The sequence below is a fragment of the Oryzias melastigma genome, linkage group LG7, assembly GCF_002922805.2.
Source record: "Oryzias melastigma strain HK-1 linkage group LG7, ASM292280v2, whole genome shotgun sequence".
Classification (NCBI taxonomy): domain Eukaryota; kingdom Metazoa; phylum Chordata; class Actinopteri; order Beloniformes; family Adrianichthyidae; genus Oryzias; species Oryzias melastigma.
In genome coordinates, this window is record NC_050518.1 from 24844324 (window position 1) to 24865685 (window position 21362).

General features: G+C 41.9%; 2 protein-coding genes across 3 annotated transcripts in view; both read left to right on the top strand.

Annotated features, from left to right (window-relative positions):
• cacna1fb (calcium channel, voltage-dependent, L type, alpha 1F subunit) overlaps positions 1-4189 on the top strand; it is a 45064-nt gene extending 40875 nt beyond the window's left edge. Inside the window, exons 46-51 of the mRNA XM_024292119.2 lie at positions 375-481; positions 555-667; positions 1333-1525; positions 1594-1659; positions 2111-2211; positions 2290-4189. Coding sequence (XP_024147887.1) covers positions 375-481; positions 555-667; positions 1333-1525; positions 1594-1659; positions 2111-2211; positions 2290-2553 — 844 coding nt within the window. The 3' untranslated portion in view covers positions 2554-4189. The remainder of the gene's footprint in view (positions 1-374; positions 482-554; positions 668-1332; positions 1526-1593; positions 1660-2110; positions 2212-2289) is intronic.
• A 4009-nt stretch (positions 4190-8198) lies between these two features.
• On the top strand, positions 8199-19849 carry LOC112158925 (synaptophysin). 2 transcript variants are annotated; one of them, XM_024292628.2, is made up of 8 exons: positions 8199-8354; positions 10888-10953; positions 12913-13037; positions 13171-13369; positions 13520-13711; positions 16141-16353; positions 18509-18575; positions 18651-19849. In XM_024292628.2, exons 1-7 carry the CDS (start codon positions 8334-8336, stop codon positions 18560-18562), a joined length of 870 nt encoding a protein of 289 aa, XP_024148396.1. In that variant the 5' UTR covers positions 8199-8333; the 3' UTR covers positions 18563-18575; positions 18651-19849. The 2 variants fall into 2 exon arrangements, with proteins under 2 accessions (XP_024148396.1, XP_024148398.1); XM_024292630.1 differs by having other exon boundaries at positions 18655-19849.
• The last annotated feature ends 1513 nt before the right edge of the window (positions 19850-21362 follow it).

The following is a 21362-nucleotide window of genomic DNA, read 5'->3' on the forward strand; positions in this document are numbered from 1 at the left end:
AAAATGACACAGCAATTGTCTGTTTTTTATTGTTAGCTTTGAGCTATTAGCTTAGCAATGCAGTTAGCCATTCAGTTAGCCGCTTCAAGTCACATGACCAACATGGATATGAAGAGAATCTGGAAGTTATTCAAAGTAAAACTTTGTTCACCATCAGAAAATAAACTAAACAGAAAGTTAGCGTATTTATTTCTGTTTTCTGTCCGCGGCTCGGTACTAGCCGGTCCGCGGCCCGGGGGATGGGAACCACGGATTTAGTTTGCTTTTTCAAAACTGCAAATTGTTGTGAATGAATGAGTTTGCACAGTTTATGCCTTGAAAAGGATCCATGCCGTGAAGGTTTGATCGCAGACATGTCCTTGATCTCTACCCAGGGATCACCCCATCGGGAACACCGCATGCACTAACAGCAGCTATGGTGACGGCTACAGTGAAGGCAGGAGGACAACCCGAAGACGCCTGCTGCCGGCCACGCCCACAGGTGAGAGGGCGTCACTGCTGGACTTGTGACTGTGACGGTGATGTCACTTAGATGGGGGTTGATTTGCTCACAGGTCGGAAGCCCTCCTTTAACATTCAGTGTCTGAGGCGGCAGGGCAGCAGCGATGACCTGCCCATCCCCGGGACGTACCACCCGACGTCACCGCAGCGCCGCTCGCACGCTCAGGTAACACACATGGATGCCAGTGAAGATCTGATAACCCGGAGACGAACTGCAGCTGAAGTTACAAAGACTGTTTTGTTAGACGCCCCCATCCTGTTGAAGTGGGACAGCCTCTGCAGGTGCTTACACACCGGCCGCGTCGGCGCGCAATCAGGAGGCCAAGTCAATGCAAACGCACAAACACCCAAATTCCTGACCTCCACGTCTGGAACGCTCGTGAGCGGGCGTTGCTATGCAAGTTTTTGAGTCGGGTTGGGAGCTCTACGTACAAATCCAGCTCAGCGGACTTGAGGTAGAGTGTCCGTCCTGAAACTGGAAGGTTCAAATCCAGGTCGAGTCAAACCAAAGACTCTAAAAATGGAACCCAGTGCCTCCCTGCTAAAGAGGGTTGGGTTGGGGGGTTAAACCACCAAATGGCTCCCGTGTACGGCTCTGCACTTGCCCGGCGATGTGTGACGTCACGTGAAAAGGGTCTATTATAGGTGGAGTGAACATACAGTAGAAGAAGAATCTTCTCCCCGTTGATACCTGCTGAGCGTGTGTTCATAAACCCGCGTAGAGCGCGTTCTTAACGCGGCGGGTGTGTCAGCACCTTGTTGGAGCCGCTTCTTACCCCTGAGCTTCTACTTCTCCTGCTAATTGTGGTATGTGAATCTGCCCCCCAGCAGGTTTTTAACAGCTATGATTCCCGGCGCTCCTCCGGACACTCCACGGCGACCTCCTCCACCTCGTGGGCGAACCCCTGTCCTCGCCGTGGTCGGCTCCTTTATGCTCCTCTCATCCTGGTGGAGGAGGAGGGCAGCCCGCCCTGGTTGGGTGGGGGGCCTGGTGGAGAGGGCAAGAGAGGAGGAGCAGAAAGAAGTGAGCCAAAGTCTTTTCTGTGAAAAAGCTTCTAAGAAGTGAGAAGTCTAAAGAGCGCTGTCGTCCAGCAGGTGTCAGCACAACAAGTGCCGTCCCCAGACCAGCCTGGTACGGAGCAACTCCAGGATCCTCAGGTGAGTGGAAAACACGAGTTACATCACTAGAGATGACATGCTAGCTTGTTGTGTATGCATAGTTGGACGCCATATTGGAATGGTATAGATGTCTGTTTGTGTTACACTTGTACAAACAGCCTATTTAACCTATTTATAAAAAAGTTTAAAATGTCGTTCATTTGTTGCACCTTGTACAAACACATTATTACGATGACCTAGTTTCTGATGATCAGAGTTTTTTCCTTTTTAAAATCGGACCAAAATGAATAATTTTACTGTTCATTTTACTGTTTCCAAGAAACCACGTCTCGTTGTTTTTATACCATTCCAATGTGGCGTCGCTCTTTACGTCTCTTTGACAATAGTAGAAAGCCTGCGTGACATCTCTAGTGATATTAACCTCTATGGGAAAACACCAAAAAAGCCTCACTGCTGCTGTTGTCTGATTGGCTCATTTGGCTTTAACAAGCTCCGCCTCCGTACCGGGCTTACACCACCCTTCGAGTCCCCCCCCAGCTCAACGCTCCATTCACAGAGAAGCGCGGGTCAGCTGACAGTCTGGTGGAGGCGGTAAGCAAACAAAAACTGTTCATACTCAGCAGATAAGCATCAGAGCTCAGAAGATCCTCCGTCTCTGGTCGTTCTCAGGTTCTGATCTCAGAAGGACTTGGCCTTTACGCTCGGGATCCAAAGTTTGTGGCGTTTGCCAAGCGGGAAATCGCTGACGCGTGCCACATGACTGTGGATGAGATGGAGTCTGCCGCCAGCGACCTGCTGGGTTCTGGGAGCCACGCCTTCCTCAGCGGCGCTGCCGTCGACTCGGCCGGGCTCTACAGCGACGAGGAGCCAATCAAGACGAGCCGCGATGAGGACGAGCTGGCGGACGAAATGACATGTGTCACGTCATTCTGAGGCTCCGGACCAATCACAGACAATTAGATGTGGGTGGGGCCTCTGTGTAGTTTGAGACGTTTTTTTACAGAACGGAGACTATGTTTTTATTTATCTATTGTTGTTCATCTCTGCTGGTTCAAGTGTTGACCAGCAGGGGGAGGAACGAGTCGGCTCACTTCAGTCAGGAAGGACAAGAAAGAGGAGAGTCCAAAGAAATTTTTACAAGAACAGACGACCAAAAGAAAAAAGAAATGATTGTAGAATAGAGGATAAAAGAGACATAATATAAAAATCCGTAATATATCCAATAAAACAAAACAAACATTTTCAAGCAAAAGTTAAAAAACACTCATCATGTCTGGGCAGAGTAGTGAGAAAGGAACTTCTGTTCAGTTTTCAATACTTATTAAATTTTAAAAAAGAAGAAAATGTACACAACAAAGCCTTGAAACTCTGCTTTACAATAAGGACGTCTTGCAGGAAAATCTGGAAGGATAATCAAAGTGTAATTATTTTATATCCAACAGTGCATACTTTCAAATAAAACTCGGAGAGAGTTTAAAATGCATGCTCTAACAAGCTTGAGTAAGATCATTTAAAGGGGCTATACCATGAAATCAACTTTTTTCAGCTTTTAATTTTATAATGTTCACTCCTCAAGGAAAACACCCCAAAGCGGCATTTTCATCCCCTCTGAGCATTCCTCTAAACCTGCTCTCTGACCACAAGCCCTCCAAATATCTGGGTCTCCATGTTCATATGTATGAACGTGGAGGAACAGCCCCTTCCAGCCCTCCATACATCTGGGAGGAACAGCCCCTTCCAGGAGGAGTCTGTGCTGCCAGCACCGCCCCCAGACTTACACCTTTCTCCAGTAAGCTAATGCTTTCATTTCAGCATCAACTTTGAGGAGAAGTGGTTCCTCTTCCAGATAATCTGCAGTAACAACAGCTTGTTCGTTTTCATCATGAAATGGGCGGGACCCATAGAGAGTGAAAGGCGGAGCCTCAGAGATCAAAGCATGTGACATCTAATTAATGTGTTTTTAGTGTCCCTAAGGTCATATATGATCATTTCTATGGATATAGTTTACTCTGAAATAATAGCATGGTATAGGCCCTTTAAATCAATTTTGATTACCAATAATTGATTTCCCTTTAAGAGCCTTTAGCATCGATAACGCTCGTGAAACCATTTGGGAAGAACCTCCTCAGACGGATGTTTCCTTCATAACCAGAATTGAGAATCCAGAGACTCTTCCTGCTGATGTGAATGATCCTCTCTTTGGCTGAAACACTTCCAGGTTTTTTATTGTCTTTGAAGGAGGCATATTTACTCCCCACCCAAAAAAATAAATGAACCCCTTTTGTCTTTTGTTTTTTTTTGTATGACCATGCTAATTGTGCTGTTTTTTTTTTTGTTTTTTTTTAATCCAACATTCATATTTTTCTGTTTCAGGTTCTAAATCATTCAATCTAAAACGGTCTTCTTGTTTCATCTTAACTTTTGTGTTTAGTCATTCCACCATTTTTCTTTCATTTTGGATAGAGTCAAATAAGTTAAGGGCTTAAAACCCCAAATCCTGGAGAATTCCCAAAGAAACTTTCAGTTAAAAGATGCTGATGAGAAACTCAAATAAAGACAAAACTAGCAACTGCTTGTCCATGCGTGTATCTGAATGTGTGACTGTGTTAGCATGGGCGTGCCTGGTCATTATGTGTGTGTGAGAATGTTCTGTACATGTGAGCATCTACAGCAGGGGTCTCAAACTCACGTTCCGCGGGATGATAATTTGCGGCTCCCCATCTTCGTATGAAAGATTAATGTTAGTGCGGCCCGCAAGGCTGAAATGAATGACACTTGTTGTGTGCAGAGCTGAACGAACCAATCACGTGAGGTATATGGCTCTGGGGGGCGGGACATTGGCCAGGCTGTCCAGTGCCTCGCTCAGTCAGCTGGGCGGAGGAGGAGCCATGAAGCCTCTGAAGGTGCTTTCACACCAAACGCGATTCGCGTGCCTCGCCCCTTTTTCGCCGCGTGGCGAATTTGCTGCTTGTCAAAAAAAAAAAGTGTATATCTGATGCTGTGACCGCGTGTGGGAGGAGCTACCAGCTCTATCTGTGGATATCTCACTAATGAATGGGAGACACATCTGATGTTGAGGAATAATGTTTATCGACGTGCTGGCAGTTCCTTTAAAATCAGAGCTTCCCAAGCTCCGAGCTGCAAACCTGTGGCCCACCCCAATTTCACCGCGCGGAGAATCCGCTACACCCCGCCTGTTAATGGGGCTGCGGTTGCGTGCGGGTGTCTGTAAATTTTAAGGTGTACACACTGGCTGCGTCAGCGCGCATTCCAGCGGCCTCTCACAAGAAAAGTCCGTGCAAAGTCTAAAGTTCCGCTATGCGCGTTTGCATAGAATCTCACAAAAACTAAATTACATTCTTTCTAAGCAGTAATTTATTTTTCAATATTTTTTATGTTTTTGAACAGGCTTAATAAAGTCTAGACAAAAGACCAACACTATTTTTGTTTTGTAAAAACACAAAAACGTGAGGACACTGCAATTTTGTTAGATTTTCTTTTGCCTAAATCAGAAGTGTAACTTTACTTAAAACAATTTTTGGTTAATTCATTTTTTTTTTGTTAAGTTTAAATGTGACTGTTGGTCACTAAAGCTTAATCCTGTTTCTTTCTATTTCATTATCTCCTATATTAAAAGTTCCCAGCCAGCAAGGCCAAGTGAGCCCCATATTGTGTAACAGAGGGCAGAAATTTTTGGCCCCAATTGGGTTTGTCCACAGCTTCCGTAATGGCCCCACCTGTTTGCCTACATTGGCTTAAGTGAGCAATCAGTGGGCTGGCGAACTAGCCAGTTCAGCAGAGACAGACAGCAGGTCAAGCAGAGATAGTCATATATATATATATATATATATATATGGTGAGTAGAACATTGACAGGACGTCCCCCGATTGCTCTCAGTGATCTCCTATCAACCTATATATAAAATATACATAATATATATACATAATATATATATATATATATATATATATGTATGTGCGTGCTTCTGTGTGTATAAATATATCTATATATACATACATACATACATACATACATACATACATCTTGTTAACCTGCATTTGAAGGATGCTGTGCTGTGCTGAGAAGATGTAGTTGTTTATTTTCAACATGCCATCTGGCTAGACACAGAAGTATGAAAGTGGAAAGATGTTATGGTTGAAAATAATCTTTAGTCTTCTCTTTAACTAGGCCTTGTTGGATATGCTGGGTACGCTCTCAGATCAAGAAAAAAGACATTGAAAGGACCATGTCACACCTCCCATACATGCTTACAACTGTACCAAGAGTGATGTGGCCAGATTCTCACCTCATGATCTTATGTTTGGTGGTCAACCCAGTCTCCCAATAGATCTAGCTTTGGGACTACTCCTAAAGGAGATCAAACACTCTCTCATAGGGAGTATGTCCAGAAACTGATCTCCCACCTGGAGGAAAATAGACGAAAACACTGCCAAAGTCATGAGGAGAAATAAGGAGAGGTTTGACTGTCATGTCACAGCAGCAGACCTGGAGGTTGGAGAGAGTTCTGGTCTGGCAACACATGTTTTCTAGCCATTTTCCAGTATACACTGTTCGACCAGAACCTCTCAACAAACCCCTTAGGACCTTACACAGACAGTTCTTGCTGCCTAGTGGTTTTCCATCTGCACCCCCAGAACAGCCGGTTCCTGGAAAGAAACAAGATTCTCCTCCGTTATCTTCATCACCTGCAGGAGAATAATCTGCAGTTGAAGAAATTGACCCAGTATATGTTCCAGCACAAGATAAACCTGTCAAGATCATGACTACCTTCATCTCACTTGTCATTCAGCTACCAGTACCTAATGACCTACCTGAAATCCTTGATACACATACTAACAGGGATCAATAGGATCTGTGAGATTCTTATTATCAGGCTTCAGAATAGCTTTACATGCCTGGTGCTGTTTTTTGGCAAACACATCGATAAAGTCATGAAGATTTATGAGCCCTTCTTGACTCTGCAGTTAGCACCCCTAAATTGCTTAAATGTTCATCAGTCATGGTACTTTTCATGGCAGTTTTAATTCGCTTTAGCGTAGAAAAACTGCATTCACGCAATGCTGTGCTCACAGATTCAAAGTTTAAACATTTATGGGAAGACCTCCCTCTATGGCTCCAGAAAGAGAGCAAGCTCTAACAATGTCGTTGGTGTTTCCTGACCACTGCTTTGTTTCCTCTCAATGATGCGCTTAAGCTGGGGATGTCATATTGTAGATCTTCAGTATTGCAGTTGAATTGTGAGGAAAATGGAAATGCTATATCTTTCTCTCAAAATGTGGCACTGCATGGATTCAAGGCCTGAATCCCTTTCATTATGACACAATTTTCTTTAAAAATCTTTTCTTCATCTCACAGAAGTATATCAATATGTAATGTAAAGATTTGGAAAACAGTTTAAGGCAGTTTAAAAATCCTTTAACCTTTAAAAATTTACAATTATATATAAAATATACTGAAATCACAATCAATATGTTAATTAGAAAGTCAAGATTTTTTTCAATTAATGGTAATCCTATGTTAATAATGTTCCAATTTAAAGGGTTGTGATGATTATTTTTGCTCCCAGCCAATTATGAAAAGAAGACCAAAACACTTTTACACATATACATCAAAGAAAAGATGTTCCACGGTTTCTCCATCATTTCCACAAAAAACATAAAGATTGTTGTCCCAGTTAAAGTGAGTAAGTTAAAAATGATAAGAAGGCTAGATATTCAATATCTTAATGGTCACTTATTTAGCTTTGTGAGAAACAGAATATGTTAGATATAATTTTTGTATCTTTTTAGCATTTATGGTGTTACAGTTCTGCAAATCATATTTTCTTTTCATCTGGGAAGGGTAATATAGATTATTTAAAATATCTTGGAAAAAATGTGTTTGAGTTTTTTGTCACCCAAACATAAACCTACCACACAGAGTGACCTCATTTCTGAAGGATGTTGTTGGAGCATTTTTGGTTGAGCGAGAGTTTTAGTGTGAACTGGAATGGATTTAATTATTTTATTAAATTATTTTAATGCACAGACCAAGTCATATTTTGCACAAAGAGTTATGATCAATATAATTACTCTGTTTGTCCAGAGTATGTGACAAATAAAATTGATTCCTTGATGTATATATTCCAAAGTCGTTTAAAAGATTTAATTTGACTTTATTTTGCAGATTTAATACTGAAATTTGCTTCATCAGAGGATGTATTAAATGTGTTTTCAAAATCATATTAAAATGGTATATCACAACAAAATATTAAAAAAATAGACTGTAAGCCACAAAGTTGACCACACCCACAACATGATTATGTCACTCACAGAGATTTACTCGAACAATAAAATAAACAGTTGATATTGGTCAATAATAAAAACACGCCAACGTTTTGCTGAGTCATGTTTGTAGATAAAGTATTGGTTCATAAAAAAGTTCAGATGTGTCTTTTTTTTTTAAATAACTGTACTTTTCTGTAATGTTAAGGAACAATACTTAAGACTACACTGTCAATTATTGGTGTGTATATTTTCAACAGATGAACTGCGCATGCGCAAACGTCTATTTCATGTTGACGCTTAATAAAGAATGTGTGACGCAGCCCCCCCTCCCCTCTCTCTCTCTCTCTCTCTAGCTCTCACACACACGCACGCACCCACACACGCACGCACATACGCGCACTCTCCATCTCTCATCTGCACGAGGGCATGATGGATGTCGTAAATCAGGTAAAGCCAGCATCCTCTTCCTCGTCAGGTTCGGTTCATCAGTGTCTCGGCCTCGCGCCCCAGCGGCTCGCGCTCGGATGCTGAGCAGAAGGATGGAGCTGTCCGTCTGTCTGTCTGTTGGCTGTGCGCGCATTACTCTCGTGCCTGCGCGTGCACAGCCATCTGTGTGCCGGTTTCCTAACGGCCTTTGTCAGATGTGCTGCTGCGCGCGATCTTCTGTTATCGGTGTTTGTATAAATGTTCTAATGAATATAAATATAGAATCATGTTTGCTTCAGGCGCGCTGGTGATTGTAAAATGGCAGCCGGAGTTGGGCGGGGATGATGAGCGCGGATCTAAACCGGGATCTCCCGGGTTGAACTGGATCGGATTCACTTTAGGATGCAGTCTTGATTTGCCCCCCAGTCCCGCCCTGTGGGGGTGGGGGTGGAGGGGGCATTATTCCACAGTCTGGGGTGGAAAGGGTCAGGGTTGGGCCTAGGGCTGGGTCAAAGAATTAAATTAATCCCTTTGAATGGATTTAAGCTTAATAGATCAATAATCGATTCATAAAAATATAAATCGATTTATCACATAAAGCTAAAGTTAGCAAGCTTGATGCTAACGTTTAATGGAATTTCCCATAGGACGGCTAATGCTAGCGCTTGGTCGACCTAGACATACATTGCTGACTAAATGAACATATATATAAAAACTTTCCAAACTCTTAAGACAAAATTTTTTAAGTAACTATTTGTGGTCTAATTCATTGTTTTTTTCCTCATATTTTCTTCTTCTTGAATAAAGTGTACTTCTATAGCGCGATCGCCACCTAGTATCCAAACTGAAACGTCCTCCAGGAGAAGCAGAACAATGTTTACAATCTGAACATTTTAGTTAGAACTTCTCCTTTAGAGAATCACTGTAACTCTGATATTACCAATCTCATTATTTCACTGATACATTTATCAGATCAATATAAAAATATTCAAAACATAGTAGATTATTAATGTGTTTCTAAACAAATGTGTATAAATATGTTAACTTAAAATTGAATTGAAGAATAGAAATAAATCGAAATCGAATCAATTCAGGCTGTTGTGACTCGAATCGAATCATTTCTGGAAATAATAACCGATACCCAGCCCTACTTTCTTGTCCCTCATAATAGTTTAGCTTTGAGCTGAAATGCGTCAGAAAATTTTCAGCTGCATCTTTTCCTCTGCTTTAACCTAAAACATTCAGAGGCAAAAGGAAAAACATGTAAAGGATCTTTTCACATCCGTAATGATGATGACAGCAGATACGTGAACAAGTCCAGGTTCTGGTGATGGAAACGACCAGATTCTAAACAAAGAAAAACGTTCTGAACTCATGAGAGGACCGAGTTGAAGAAAACAAATCAACAGGGTTGTTAGTGGTTGTAATGAGTTGCTAATAACTTTTTAAATCAAATTTCATTTCCTAGAAGTAAAGTAACAGAAACACATATTCATTTGATGCTAATTATTACCAGATTTAAATGTACGGTCATGTCAATAGATTACATTTTTTAACTGTCAAAGTCAGCAGAAAGATGACGAGACGTTGAAGTTTGTTAGGAAAACAACCAGATATATCATTAAAGATGACATGCTAGCCTGTTGAGTACGCAAAGTAGGACGCCATATTGGAATGGTATAGATGCCTGTTTACTGCTGTGTTAGAGTTGTACTAACAGTAAAGCTTCAGAGCGGGCGCTGCCCGGACCTCGCCGCTCACCGAGCCTTCTCTCCCCTCTGCGGTACCGTCGGGTCCAGCACGACTTTCCACCAGGCTGCACCGTCGGATCAGACCGCGTTGCCCTGATCTGGGCTCGGACCGGCCCAAACACAACAGGCGGTAGCGGTGTACGGCGATGTCGGCTACCCACCGATCCGTTTATAAACACAGACCGAGGAGTCTAACAGTTTGTGTAAATGTTAGTCTGTGTGTAGATTTGAATAAAATCACAACCAATCATCAGGTATGCAATAAGTTTCCTATATAACAACCTATTCATAAAAATGTTTAAAATGTCATTCATTCAAATAAAAATATTATTACCATGGTCTGGTAAATTTTTCTGATCATCAGAGTTTTTTCCTTTTCAAAATTGGACCATAATTAATCGTTTTATGGTCATTTTACTGTTTCTGCTAAGACGTCTCATTGTTTCTATACCATTCCAATATGGCGTCGCTCTTTACGTATCTTGGACAAAAGTAAAAAGCCTCTAGTGATATTAACCTCATTGAGAAAACAGTCAATTATTTAAAGTTTCCCTCCAATGAAAATCCTGTTTGAGTTTTTAACATGTACGTGTGGCATTTTTCTGATCAAAGAGAACAAATGTAATAAGAAACAGTTTCATTTTTGCATTTCCGAGTATTTCTTCTTTTAAATCAGACAATAGATCATTCTGTTATATTCCGCGTCTGGCCTGTGGGCCTGGAGTTTGACATATTTGAGCTGGAGGATTTTACTCTCAGGCCAATTGATCCCAAACGAGTCTAACTGGTGTTTCTGTTTGCAGCTGGTGGCCCAGGGTCAGTTCAGAGTGCTGAAGGTCCCTCTAGGCTTCATCAAGGTCTTACAATGGGTGAGTTGATCAGCATCACAATCATGTCTCAACTGGGGGTGCGGCTGATCATGGATTATCCATGATCAGTTGCAATCCTAGTGGGATAATCGATGATCCGTACAGATCCCTAGAAGTGGTTTGGCACAGACGTGGTCTGTAGACCCCCCCCTGCCAGTTCTGCTTCCCGAATATCCAAACCTGCGTTTATCTGATGCTCCGCCGCATGTGGGAGGAGCTTCCGTCAAAAACTTTTCTCATCCTCGTCATGGAAGACGCATTTTCATGGAGAGTATTTGAGTATTCAAAGTACTCTAATTATGTAACATGGATGAATAGCGTTACTTCAAGTCTGAAGATATGTCCATGAACACCTGGAAGAGTTCTCTGAGACTTGTCTTAAGGTGGATTCACGCAACAAATTTGCCCCGCCCCTTTTTCGCCCCGTGGCAAATTCGCTGCTACCAGCTAGTGTTTTTAGCCCGATCGCTACATGAAACGCTATTGATATATCTCTTAGAATGTATGAAGACGTTGAGAAATCAGGTGTATTTATTGGGAAGAGTTCTGCAAAATTTATATGATTAATAAAAAAAGTTCCCGTTATCGGGGGCTCCTGTCTCACTCCGGGGGCTGTGTCTTCATGACAGCTGCTTCCGCTGTGTTTCTGTGTCTCTGCGGCTGAGCTTGAAGGCTGACCGTCTCATATTAACCCAAGGGGGAAAAAATAAAATTTAGGAGACCTTTTTCTTTTTTTTTTTTTTTTTTATGTCTCAATGAGGCCAGAGCCGCATGAAAAAGTGGAATCTAAGTGAGATCTATCTTAAGACAAGCATATACATGCTTACTTTTTTAATGGTAAGATAATTCTTCTCACTTAGTAGATTTTATGCGTTTTAATAAGATATTAAGACTTGTTACTAAGATTGTATTACCTATTATGAGTAAAAACACATTTGAAACTAGAATCTCAATAGTTACAACAGTAACATTATCTTATTCAAGTCTGTGACATTTGTATGGTCAAGATCAATGCAGGAGTTTTGCCTTGATTCAAGAATTTTAAGTAAATTATCACTCATAGAGAGAAAATAAGTGTTAACAACAGTTCACTATTCTTTTTGAAGAATAGATTAGTTGTTTTTAGGATTTTTTTTGCTCGTTTCAAGAAACAAATCCTAATGGTTAGGAAAATGTCAAGATAGCCTTACTAACAAAATCTTCATTAAAGAATCATTTTTGAACATTTTGAGAAAATTAGTCTTAGAAATTATATTTATATTAGTCAAAATTAGCTTGATATTTGTAAAAATATACAAATTTTATTTTTGGGTCCTACGAGGCTAGATATTTTTACTTGTTTTGAAAAGCTGACAAGCCAAGTTTTGTTGGCCGATTATTTTTCTTATTTCAAGCAATATTTACCTTATTTTTGTACATTTTTTTCTTGTTTTTTTTAAGCAGACTTTTTGCAGTGCGGCAGCCTCCACACACAGCAGCAGCTCTCTGTCTGCCGGCGTGTCGAGCGAGTGAGCTTCGCCGTGGGAGTGAAAGCTGGCGATCTGTCCCGAGTGTTTCCCGCTTTCCCCCTAAAGTAGCCGGATGAGCTCTGAGAACCTGCAGCTCCAGCGGGTTTATGAAAAAGATGGAAGTTCAGGACAGAAACGCTCACTTTGGATGCTGATCGAGTCACTGCAAACGTCACGTGCCCAAAGCTGAGTTCCTGATTGGCTAACGCGGTGACCTGAAAACTTCAGATATTTAAATTCTGGTCGCGTCGCCCAATTTGCACCTTGTCGCTCAAATCAAGCTGCGCCACGCCCGTCGCTTAAATCTCGCCACGGGACTTCAGATCGCCTCGTGTCGCGTCTGTTCCATTGACTTAACACTGAAAGTGGCCGCCACCGCCGCACGAATCGCGTTCGGTGTGAATGCACCTTTAGGAGTCTCTTCTCTAACATGTCCTTCATGTCCCTCCAGTTCTTCGCAATCTTCGCCTTCTCCACCTGCGGCAGTTATTCTGGGTTGTTGCGAGTGGCAGTCGAGTGTAAGAACCGGACAGAGAGCGACCTGAACATCGAGGTGGAGTTTGAGTACCCGTTCAGGTCAGAACTCACTGTTGCTGCCTCACAAACGATGAGCGCCGAGCAGGAGCTCCTGCCGCTGCTGTCAAACTTTCACATTTATGCTAACCATGGGATGATGGGACTGACCAAAGTCTGACTCTTCCTGTTTTAGACTTCACCAGGAGTACTTTGATGCCCCAACGTGCAAAGATGGAGTCAAGAGGCGGGTTTTCCTCATCGGGGACTATTCTTCCTCGGCTGAATTCTTCGTCACTATTGCGGTCTTCGCCTTCCTCTACTCCACAGCCACTCTCTGCATATATATATTCTTCTTTGAAAAGTACAAGGAGAACAACAAAGGACCGCTGATTGTAAGTTCAGCATGTGAGCACCCCGGTGCATCCTGGGAGAAGCTTCTCCTTCATGGTTCTATATTCCTGCAGTCAGTTCCTGCACAACAAAGACAGTTGTTCTTTGAATGAGAGTGTAGATGCTGTCAAACAGAAGCTGTGATGTTTCAGGACTTGGGGGTGACAGGGGTGTTCGCCTTCATGTGGCTGGTGAGCTCGGCCGCTTGGGCCAAAGGCCTTTCCGATGTGAAGACGGCGACCGATCCAGACAAAGTCATCACCATGATTGACGCCTGTAACGAGGAGGAGAACCGCTGCCGTGAAGTCCACGACCCGGTTATGTCTGGATTGAACACCTCTGTGGTAAGACTCTTCAGCCAGATTACAGTTCAGCTTCATCACAAAATTAAGATTCAGATCCTTAAAGGGTTACCAAACACTAACTCCACAACCCCCTAGAGGTTAACCTCACTGTCAATCACAGATCCCAAACCACACCTCCTCCGCTCAGCCTGCCTCCCTTAGCCCCGCCCCGTTTCTTGTTGTTACATTTTTCAAATCTTGGCTGACAGAAGAGTCAGCCTCCAAATGTCCTGTTTGGTTACCCTTTAAACCCGTTAAGGTGGGGGTCTTCATTGAAAATATTGATTGAGTGTATTACTCCCTAAGGTACGGAGGCCCTTAAGGGGCATAAAAAAAAATAAGAGGTAAAAAAACATATTTTCTCCAAAAAATGGATGTAAAAATCAATTATTTGCATGTTACCAACTGGTTTGCACTCGATAGTAAACAGAAAAAAAAACTTCTTCACTTTAATGTATTGAAAAAACATGTATTTTCAGTTACGAACCAGAACATTTTTATTTTACTGAACCCCTATATATTTAAAGAAAAGAAAAAAAAAATCACTTCATTTTTATTATTTTTTTAAACTTTGTCCCTTTAGGAAGGATAAGCAGCAGGAAAAAAAAACTTTATTCAAGATTTCTTTTCTTTTTTTCCATAGTTAAAGGGTTAAACCAAGGAAATTATTTATTATTTTTACTTCATTTTAGACCGAATCCCTCCTACATATCCAAAGTATTGGGTGTATTCCCCCAAGCGAGTTCTACTAGCACACCAACTAAATTAAAGAAACCTCCAGACACAGTAAAGAAGAACATCTGCTGTGGAACATCTGTTATAAGACAAAAGAAATACAACCACAGGTGGGAACAAGTCTTTTTTTGCAAGTCAATAGTGAGTCTCAAGTTTAAGACCTCGAGTCCAGTCCAAGTCCTACTGTTGACTGTTTCAAGTCATTTCAACAACAGAGTAATAATATGAACTTTTAGGAACTATATTGATCAAAACTTTGCAACAGTAGACTCAGTGATTTAACTGTACAACAATACTGTAGTACTTAACCGATAAGCCAGTGTCAGCCTTCATTCAGCCTTTTGTGCAACCGGAAGTGTTGGATGTTGGAGTCTCAGTCTGTTGTCTTTGAGCCACACATTCAGCAAACTGTTAACCAACGTTGGTTGACACACCCATAACTTTTATACCAAACATAGAAACAGAAACTGGAACCTTGGTCAATATATCATCGTATTTGTTTTTCTGTAATGTGATTGGTTGGAGGGGTCAGAGGGGATGTTGTCCCTACAGCACATACAGACAGAGAACGGGGCCTCGAGGGCCGCAATCCTGCATGTTTTCCAACATCCCCTGCTCCGGCATGTTCTAATTGACTCACCTGAACCAGGTAATCAGACTGGTTGGATATCTGGAGATCTTGCAGACACTGCGGCCCTCGAGGCCTGGAGTTACCTATCCCTGGTCTACGACAACATAGATTTTAGTCTTTGGGCATTGAAGAAAGCAAGCAACAAGTCTTTTTGGCTCAGGTTCAAGAGAAGTCACGAGTTACGGCTGTTAATGTTTAAGTGGAGTCTAAAGTCATCAAATTCACGACTCAAGTCCAAGTCACGTGACTCAAGTCCACACCTTTGGGTACATGTGGATGAGAGAACAGCAAGGTGAGGAGGAACGCCTAGTTCATCCTAGAATGAGTGTCTACAGCAGAATCAAACGGGTCACTGAAATTAAACTTTGGCCGTAAAGTTTGGCTTTGGTAAAAACTTGTTTAAATACCAAACAGTCTGTAATCTTTACTTTTATTTTGAAAAACTGTGTAACATTTAGCTTCAAGTCCCTTTTGTCTCCTTGAGATTTGACTGTGTCTGTCGGTAGTGTGTATGGTGCATTTACAGCATGACAGCAGCACAAACATTCAGGGTCAAAAGACCCCGTGGTCACATGACAGTGGTTTGTATTGGGCTGATATAAAGTCGATTTTCAGCTCTGCTGTCCCCGTTTCTGAAAGTGGTCAAAAAGGCTGAACAAACACACGAGTGCGTTGTTGGAAGGTTGTTTTCAAACAGTATGGACCAGAGTTTTTACAATAAAGTTTATAAAACCCTCCCCAAAAGAAACTACCAAACTGTAGATGTCTTTATTTTTGTTGTAAGGATGGACGACTCATTTGGGGTGAATGATGGTTTCACAAGACCCCAGTGGTTCGTGGTGAACTGACCAGATCTCGTTCACTCACTTTAAGAGAGGAAGTCAAAGTGGACCACACTCACTTATGAACATGTCTTATTAGCTACTAAGCTCCACACACAACCCACTCTAGTGCTTCCTTGATACTCAGAATCAAGCTGAGTCTGATCACGGTGACCAGAATACGGTGAACTCTTTGCTTTTTGAGAACATACAGATCTGACCTTCACTGTTTCTCACTACAGGCGTTTGGATTCATTAATCTGGTCCTGTGGGTGGGAAACCTGTGGTTTGTCTTCAAAGAGACGGGCATCATCGCCCCCTTCATGCGCGCCCCGCCTCCTCAGGAGAAAGCTGCTCCTGATGCCTACGGCCAGCAGGGGGTGTATGAACCAGACCCCTACGCCAGCAACCAAGGAGGCTACCAACCCGAGTACAGCCAGCAAGGATACAACCAGGTAAGGCAAGCGGCTGCACCAGTGTCAACTGGGGAACAGTTTTCTTATTATTCTACTTTTTTTTTATACAGAAACATTTTTCTTTGAGTAAAATGGAATTACCCTAAACATCTGCTCCTTGTATTTGACACATCCTCTCACATCTCAGCTTCATGGTTTATGACTTTAACCCTCTGGAACCGACGGGCGTCCTCAGGCGTCCTGCTGTGCAGCTGTGAGGTCAACGTGATAAAACTAAATGAACTTTAACTTTTTTATGTTCTGTAACTGATATTTTATTAAAATGAAGTGACAATATGGGCCTTATTTGTAGTTTTTGGACAAAATCAATCTTTAATTTTAATTCGACAGCTGCAAGGCAGAACAGCGCGCCCGCGTTGGGGGCGGAGGGAAACGGAACTGTCCGCTATCAGAAGAACCCACATGGAGGAGACCAATCATAATTTTATGTTGGAATGAGGTCCGACATGAGTTTACTACAACCATTGGCATTGTCAAGATGTAATGGAAACTCGTTTTTTGTGAAAGTCCAGTTCGCCAAACAGAGTAGACAGACACGCCCCCACCTGTGAGCAGATTCCAGCCAAGCCGACCTGAAATCCAGCTGGATCACACTTCCCCCAAAAAACGTTCTATTATTCCTCACAAACACAACAAGGAAAACGTTTGAGAAAAAAGAAAAAGTGAAAAGGAAAGAAAAAAAATAGAATTCTAGGAAAAATGTCAGATGGACAGCAGTGCTCTTAGGAGAGAAACTCTTATGTTTGGGGCTGCCTGGAAGCTGAATCCACAGACAGACAGATCACTGTCTGTATAACAGCATCAGAAAGGTCACATCGTTGACCTGTGAGGTCTGTGATGTTCTATCAACAGAAACTCTTCACATGTGGCCCAAATAAGAAATCTTTTTTGTATTTTCATTAAAAATGTGTTGATTAGTTTGTTGACTACATTTTTTCTTGTTTTTTTTTATGAAATTACAACTAAAATTTTCATTCCATGTTGTAAAAACAGTTTGTTAAACATTTTTGGACTCTCAACAACAAATTTAATCGCATTTTTCCAGACGGAATTTTCTGTTTTTGCATGATTTTATGTCTAGTGTGTGAATACAACATTGAAAAATGACAAAATGAAGGTGGAGTCACAAAGGAGAGGTTGTGCTGATCAAAATGATACCAAATAAGCAGCAGGCAGTCTTTCACATTTAAAATAGAAGTCAATTCAAAAGCAGACAAAAACTCCAAAAAAGGCATCTGAAGTTCCTGAAAATGTGGCTTTACTCAGGTCCTGGTTACTCCACTCTGGTGATATAAAGCATCTTAGCAACTCTGCACACTTCCTGACCGTTACATGTTTCTTAACTGCATCAGAAAAGCTGAAGACGATGTTCCATGCAGTGAATGCGCGGTACATGGAGTCTGCATGACGTTCTCTCACCTCTCTATTACTGACTCCTGTCAGCAGCTGCTCCATCTGTGGTAATCCACACCAGCTTCTTCTTCCAGTCGTTGCCAACTTGAATCTCCATTATGTTAGATTTAGCTGCACTTATACTGGTAGCATCTATTTTTGTATCACATTGCACACTAATCAAATCAACTTTGACCTTTCCATAATGTAGACTCTTGATGAAAACCATTTCCTCTTCCATGATTGGACATGACTGAGAAGAACTCCAACTGTTTCCTCTTTTACCCATCATGCATTTGTGTCTCCAGGCATTTCTTTCTGTCAGGCCTGTGACCTTTTCATGGTCTTTGACAGCTTCAATCCTCCTGTTCTCATCATCTGGTTTTCTGGATCAAAAACAAACCAGTCACAACCCGGAAGCCACTCGGAGTTAAACACTTTTTTCATCTGAATCGTCTTTTCTTCTCACTGGAAGCTTTTCCTGTTCTGGTTTTCCTTCTTTTGAACTGATTGAACTGCTGGTTATGAGACAGAAAGCAGACAGACCATAAATGAGGGTTAGAATTACCATCATGATGGATCGTCCTGGTTAAGAGTGAGTCCTTCTAGTTTAGCGATCCATCTTTATTTTCCTGAATAAGTGGTTAAAGTTTCTGAAACAAACAAGTTTTTTAAAAGTAGAAAACTGAAATCAAAACGTCATGAAAACAGTTATTTTCATGCTGTTTTTCTGTCTGAATAGGAGGCAGAATACGGTCAGCAGGGAGCGCCGACCTCCTTCTCCAATCAGATGTGAGCTGAAGGAGCAGGTGAGTGCAGGTTTACGGCTTCTGTCGGCTGTGAAGCTGCAGAAAGAAACATCACACAGCTTCATGTCTCCTCAGGAAGTCTGGGATGGAGCCAGCGGTGGGTCACCAGCAATTTACCCACAGTGCAACACTCTTGCAGAGTTCTGAGTTTAACAATAATGTGCAAATGATGACAGAACAACGGTGATGAGTAACAAGCTCCTAAAAGCGTCATGATGTTGAGATTTTACGTTCAATGAATGTTTGTAATGTGTAGATATCACTTTGAACACAAAAATATGCATGAAAATAGACAAATATTTCCATTTGTTCTCAACTAAACCCTTGGATTTGTGAACTTGATCAGATCCAGGACTAAAACCGGATCAGAACCAACAACTAATTGATTGGTTATACCAGCTTTGCCTGGTGGCTTCCCGGACGCTTGACTCGACCGTCGTGAAGGTTTTTAGGCGCCGTGTTGATCTGGTCGGTTCCATTTCTGCTGCGTCATGACCACAACACTCATCCTAACCCGGAACAGTCACGCTGATTTAAAACTCTTTACCTCCCAAACCTAAGAAACGCATGAAAGGGACGTACAAACGTATCAAACTTCTCTGGTTGTTCATAAGATTTACCGATGCTCCAGTTTACTCCTGAAACGTCTTGATTTCTCCGTGCACACATAGAACTTTGTACATAGATGTCATGTCAAACTGCGGGCTTCATTTGTCGTCACCCGTTTGCAGTCTGACACGAAGCCCTTGGCTCCCAGACCTTCATTTGGACGTTTGCCTGCTGCCGTCGCTCAGAAGCCTCTGAAGGACTCGTGGTTCCTCCTCCGTTCCGTTTCCTGAAGCTGTTTTTGCTGTCAGAACCCTCCTGCGCATGGTGACATGTTTTCTGCTCGTGTTGCTCAGTAACCGATGGTTAGTAAGTTGCACTTCCTGTTGCCTGTAAAGAGTTGATGTGTGTGATCATTACTCGTCTATTACTCTTGATTTTCTTCCCATCATCCCTCTAACTTCTCACTCTGCCTTGTGACGTATCTTCCTGTAAGCTGACGTGTGAAGCAGCATCAGTAACCATAGTAACGGTCTTGACAGTAATGGTGATGATGATGATGATGACGTGTGTGTGTGTTGCCATAGCAACTAGCTATCCCTCTAAGCTGTTTATTTAATGAAAAGTTTCAATAAAGGACAAAGGAGCTCGTCTGTCTTCATTATTGCATTTTGACATAGATGTATGTTGGATTCATGGATGGACTAATAAAGTGAATATTACCAAAATGTTTGTTTTAGTTCAAGTTGAAATCCTGAAGGAATTACATCATTTATTTTTAGATTTCTAAATAAATAAAAAATAAAGTTGTTGACTGAATGTTAAGGCTGTTGTAAAGTTCAGCCATTTTTTCAGCTACATGCTAGCACCAGAGGTCAGCAACCTGCGGCTCCAGAGCCTCTTGTGGCTCTTTTACCTCCATAATAAATTATTTAGATGACTTAAGTTTATACATTTATGACTGAGGTGAACCTGGTAGATAAACTATGTAAAGATTTTCATATTCCTGATGAAGAGGTTTTGTTTTCACTTTGCTTCCTCCAAAATACACAGATTTGAAATACTAAGCAAAATTTTGGTTAAAAAAAAAAAAAAAACTGATCTTTATGAGTATTATCTTGTCCTTTTTCTGAGCTGCACTTATGATCTCCATGACAAAACTTAGATTTAACTTTAATTTTTTACCCTTGTTTGCAACAAATTGTTAGATGATCATCAGAATTCATCTGCTCTCTTCATCTTTTCATCTTATTCATTTATAAAGCACCTTCCACCAGTAGCCGAGGACGCCCAAAGTGCTGAACAGAAGGAAAACAAACAGCAAATGTCACGAGTCGGCAGTTGGAGACCCAGATGCATCGACCAAAAACATGACTAAGGACTAAAGGAGTCTTTAATAACCATAAATCTCCTCAGAAGGAAAACTAAAGGAGCCACCAAAAATGAGCCAACTAGAAAACTGGAGCTCAACATACAAGATGACCAACACTGAAGGAGGAAAACAACTTAAATAGGAAGCAGCCAAATCAGGTGAGTGCAGACAGCTGTCAGATCACAGGGAGGAGCCACAGGCCGCCGGCACAGAAAGAGGGTGAAAAACCGAAACACACAGAACATTGTGCAATAGTAAAGCATCAAAAGAATAAAAAGCATTCTAGCTCTTAAGGAGACAAAAAAAAATCTCTCCCGGTCCAATTTGAGAACAGAAGTTAAAACCACCTGGTCAGAAATCATGCATGTCTAAAAAAAAGTTTTAAATGTTTGCAGTTCTATAGATGTTAAATCCAGAAGACCAGAGTCACAAACCAGCAGTCTACTGTACTGGATTCTAAAGGTTCTGTGGGACTCGGTCTGAGCTGACTCCCAGGCTGGGGTGACCCCGTCAAGGAAAGGTCAGGAGGGTTTCAGGAGATCAGCTGGGATCAGTCGGGACAGAATACAGTATAAAGACTCGGCTTCTAGTGAAACGAGTCCATCAGAACAGAGAAAACGGAGGGAATGCTGCACGGATGAGACTCCTCCTGCTGCTCTCACGGCCTGAGATGGAGCTGATGAGCCTGAAAGCAGAGATTCATCAGGAGCTTCGCTGACAGATGCCTGATGGAAGAGATCAGGTAGCTCCCACACCCGCAGCTCCAAGCTCTGCTCTGATTGGCTCATCTCCAAGCTCTGCTCTGATTGGCTCTTATCTGTGTTTTTCATCATTTCTCCTCCAAAATGATCCAGAATTGATCCTCAGTT

Excerpts from the sequence above, each read along its gene's own strand:
- LOC112158925 (XM_024292628.2), top strand. The coding sequence starts at position 8,334 with ATGATGGATGTCGTAAATCAG. Across the intron at positions 13,370-13,519 it reads ACAACAAAGGACCGCTGATT|GACTTGGGGGTGACAGGGGT; the intron begins GTAAGTTCAGCA and ends GTGATGTTTCAG. Across the intron at positions 16,354-18,508 it reads GCCAGCAAGGATACAACCAG|GAGGCAGAATACGGTCAGCA; the intron begins GTAAGGCAAGCG and ends CTGTCTGAATAG.